Raw genomic sequence first — 3,540 nt, forward strand, 5'->3', positions numbered from 1 at the left:
GGGCTGCGGCAGAGGAGGAGCGGGTGAGCGGCTTCGGTTCGCAGAGCTGGTGAGGCAAGCGAGGTGAATCAAACAGCGGAGGCGAGGAAGAAGGCGAGCCGGGAGCTTCGAACAACTTCGTGCAGAGGAGAGGCGAGCGAGGTTATTCGGTCGAGCGAGGAAAGAGGTGGGATCGAACGCAAGGAGCCGGCGCCAGAGAAGGGAGGAGGGGAGGTCGAATAGGAAGAAGGCGAGCCGGCCAGCTGAGCGGGATCGAAAAAATTGGCCTAAACGCATTATCCGTTACAAGCATTAGGCGCCAAATTAAACACCTTCCATGCGGGAAATCCTCATTAGACAAATATTAAATTTCCTCATTAGGAAATAATTAAATTTCAATTTAACTAAATTAATGTGAGATTAAAAGGTCAATTTGAAATTTAAAATTTAAATTTTGAAAATATGTGAGCTGGTTTTAAAATTTGAATTTTGAAAATATGTGAGCTGGTTATTAGGCCATGTTCAGCCCGAATTGAACCCGAATCGAACCTGAGTTGAACTTGGGTTGAGTTCGGACCCGCGCCCCACAAATTAAAAAAAAAAAAAATCATGCATCGATTTTCGTGCAAACTGTGCGTGCACGTAACCCCGGCAATATGGGTGTCCTTTCTAGCTAAAGTAGACGTTCTGGACGCGTCGGCGGACGAGTCGATTTAAGCCTCTTTTGGGCGAGTTTGCCGGCGTTATTTTGGGCCCTCTACATGTTGCTCCTGAGCACTTGCAACTAAAAGTTGAGTGCTTGGAACCACTCATGAGAGTTCTTCACAAAAATGAGTCAAGAAGTGGCTTGAAATTCTACGGGAGGTGGGCTCCATCGCTAGTCCACTAGGATGGTCAATAAGAACTCCTAAAGCTAGATCCTAGGTTCTAAGAGTAGGAGACTAAGACCTCACTAAAAATGAGGTCAACAGTGAGCAGATACAAAAAGTAGATATAAGAAAAACATTGTATTTGGACATTAATCAGTAAAAAAAATATCTTTCAATCTAATACTCTTCTACTACACTAATTTAAACCTAGCAGCTTCCAGTGCATGCAACATGAAATTCTAAAAGGGCTGTTACACTTGAGCAATTAAAAACAAAATACATGGCATTAAACCATTACAAATGCAAAATAAGATTGGGAGCAACAAGATGGCTCAAGAGTTTGGTTAAATTTGAACAATGAAATATAAAATAGATTGCGTCATCCAGTCGACAAAAACAAAATCAGATTTGGAGTACCAAGATGTCAAAATTCTACCACTACCAATGGCCTAATATATTACAAGTGTTAAAGCTAATGTTCCCTTCTTCATGTCAGTACAGCAGAAAACATGGGATCGAGTTTTCTCCAGTTTACACAATTATATAAGAATTTACACACTATATATGAATCCATTTATATTAGAAGTTGGTATACGGAACATCCTATAAAATTCACAGAAGTGCATCGTCGGGTGATATATGAGCATATATGTATCCTCTCTTCAAAGCAGAAAAGAATATTATAAAGACCACCAAAACTGTGGATGATCTGTGCTTAAATTGCAATGATGAATAGAAACAGTGCATCGCTGTTAAAAAAAAAGAAATGAAGGCAACATAAAGCAAAATAAATCTGCAGAATCATCAGTCAATCATAAAAACAAAATGCTGTGGTGAAGTAACATGCTTTTGCAGCCCAAGTATAACGGATTTAGTAGAAATGTAGCAATAGCTGAGAAGAAAGGAATTATGTAATCAAACTATTCTAGTTCAGTCAATGGAAGTCTTCTACTCGCATTGAAAAGAAAAAAATTGGCACAAATAACCGAAGTATACTAGCATACTCACCTTTGACCGTTAGAGAAGTGCTTATAAGGAATTTTTTGTGTGTTATAATCAATAGCAGATGCATATCCCACTGCATAATCATGCTCTGGAAGTGAAAGAACCTGCATTTACAATGAGTTACAAAAAAAGGGAAATGTAGCATGAAAAAATCATCAGGTCTTGGGGGCAAATTCATCAAATCACAGAGTAGTCTTTTTTAAAATGCAGACCAAGTAATTCTCTTTCACAATCTCAACGGTAGCATTTACAGTTTGGTGTAGCTCCAAATCCAAAACAGATGTTCTATGACGTTTCTGAACAAGAAAAAGTGAAAATCAATTCATAAAATGATAAGAAGAAGACCTACAGAGAGTTAAACAGAGAATAGCTCACCTTCCTAGAACCGTTCATCTTTGCACCATCAATCAACTCTGGTTTGAGAGATAAATCAACAAGGTTATCCGTCTTAGAAATATCCAAAACAAATGCTTTAACAACTGATCCTTTTTCCACATTAACTCCACCCACTTCAAGGAACAAACAGCCATTTTAAAGAAGAAAAAGCACATGAAATGATTTTAAAATTTTAAAAAAAAAATTCTTACATTGATGCTGAGAGACAAAGCCTACAATGCCCCCAGATTTTTCAAAGCCAAGTACAACTCCGGATTCCTTTATCTCTTGCACCTTTCCCATATGTACACTACCAATGCTGAAATCTTTGGCCCAGTTGGAATCAGAAACTATTCCATCCACAGACTGCAACTCTGATATCTGCAGGTTGGAGAAATGGGAATAAAACAATAAGCTTACCCCTAAAAGAAGTTAAATATAATACTTCAAGCTTGGATGTGTCATAATAAGGTATCCAACGCAAAATTACAATTTATAAAAACCAAAAACACAAAAACTTGATGGCAGAGAATTCATTATACCGCTTATCAGTAACTAAGGTAGTAAACAATAGTATCATCGTAATGGATAAAAATACTTTAAAAAAAAGGATTATAACACCATATTGAGAGAATATTATATGGGAGCTTTAAAAAAATATATATTTTCAAAATTCATAAAGAATTATAAAATATAGTGGATTAAAGATTGATCTAAAAATGTGAAGCATGCATAAAAAATAGACATTTGGTACAAATGAGATAAATACAAAGATTTGGAAAGTTTAATAGGATATTGTAGTGGTCTAGTTAAAAAAATTTTAAGAGAAATTTTGAGGATTTAAAGAAATTCGAACAATTCAAGAATTTTGAAAATCAATAAACAAGAGAGAGAAAGAGAGTAATGGAACATAAGTGGAAATTAAATAGGCTTTGTAGCACAGATATGAGGGTTGAGTAAAAGAAGGATTATAGCTCAGTTGAGGGTGGCGGAAACGAAAATTTTAATAAGAATGCATTAAAAAGATGAAGAATAAATTAAAAAATGATGAAGTTAAAGGAAGACTGGCAAAGTGCTCAAATAAATTGTGAATAATAAGATGAACAACTCAAGCAACACTCCAGCATTAAATAAAATATATATATATATATATATATATATTGTGTGTGTGTGCGCGCGCGCAATTTGCGCGCGCGCAATTTGAGGACATCCGGAAATTAAATATTTTTGCTTCGCCCAATAAATAATCTCAATTTATTGGCTCGACCCCAGCTACTTGTTTTCTTCATGTTTTTAATTTGTATTTCATTTT

The 3,540-nt window shown here is 36.0% G+C and overlaps 1 protein-coding gene across 3 annotated transcripts in view; it reads right to left on the reverse strand.

The window, feature by feature from the left end:
• Positions 1-3,540, reverse strand: part of LOC110030907 (rRNA biogenesis protein RRP5) — a 74,447-nt gene that overhangs the window by 27,184 nt on the left and 43,723 nt on the right. For all 3 annotated transcript variants that reach the window (XM_020733888.1, XM_020733887.1, XM_020733889.1), the window contains 4 exons: positions 2,441-2,609; positions 2,229-2,362; positions 2,066-2,149; positions 1,857-1,957 (listed from right to left, as the gene is read on the reverse strand). In XM_020733888.1, the coding sequence (XP_020589547.1) occupies positions 1,857-1,957; positions 2,066-2,149; positions 2,229-2,362; positions 2,441-2,609 (488 nt within the window). The remainder of the gene's footprint in view (positions 1-1,856; positions 1,958-2,065; positions 2,150-2,228; positions 2,363-2,440; positions 2,610-3,540) is intronic.

The sequence above is a fragment of the Phalaenopsis equestris genome, unplaced genomic scaffold (assembly GCF_001263595.1).
Source record: "Phalaenopsis equestris unplaced genomic scaffold, ASM126359v1 Scaffold000761, whole genome shotgun sequence".
Taxonomy (NCBI): domain Eukaryota; kingdom Viridiplantae; phylum Streptophyta; class Magnoliopsida; order Asparagales; family Orchidaceae; genus Phalaenopsis; species Phalaenopsis equestris.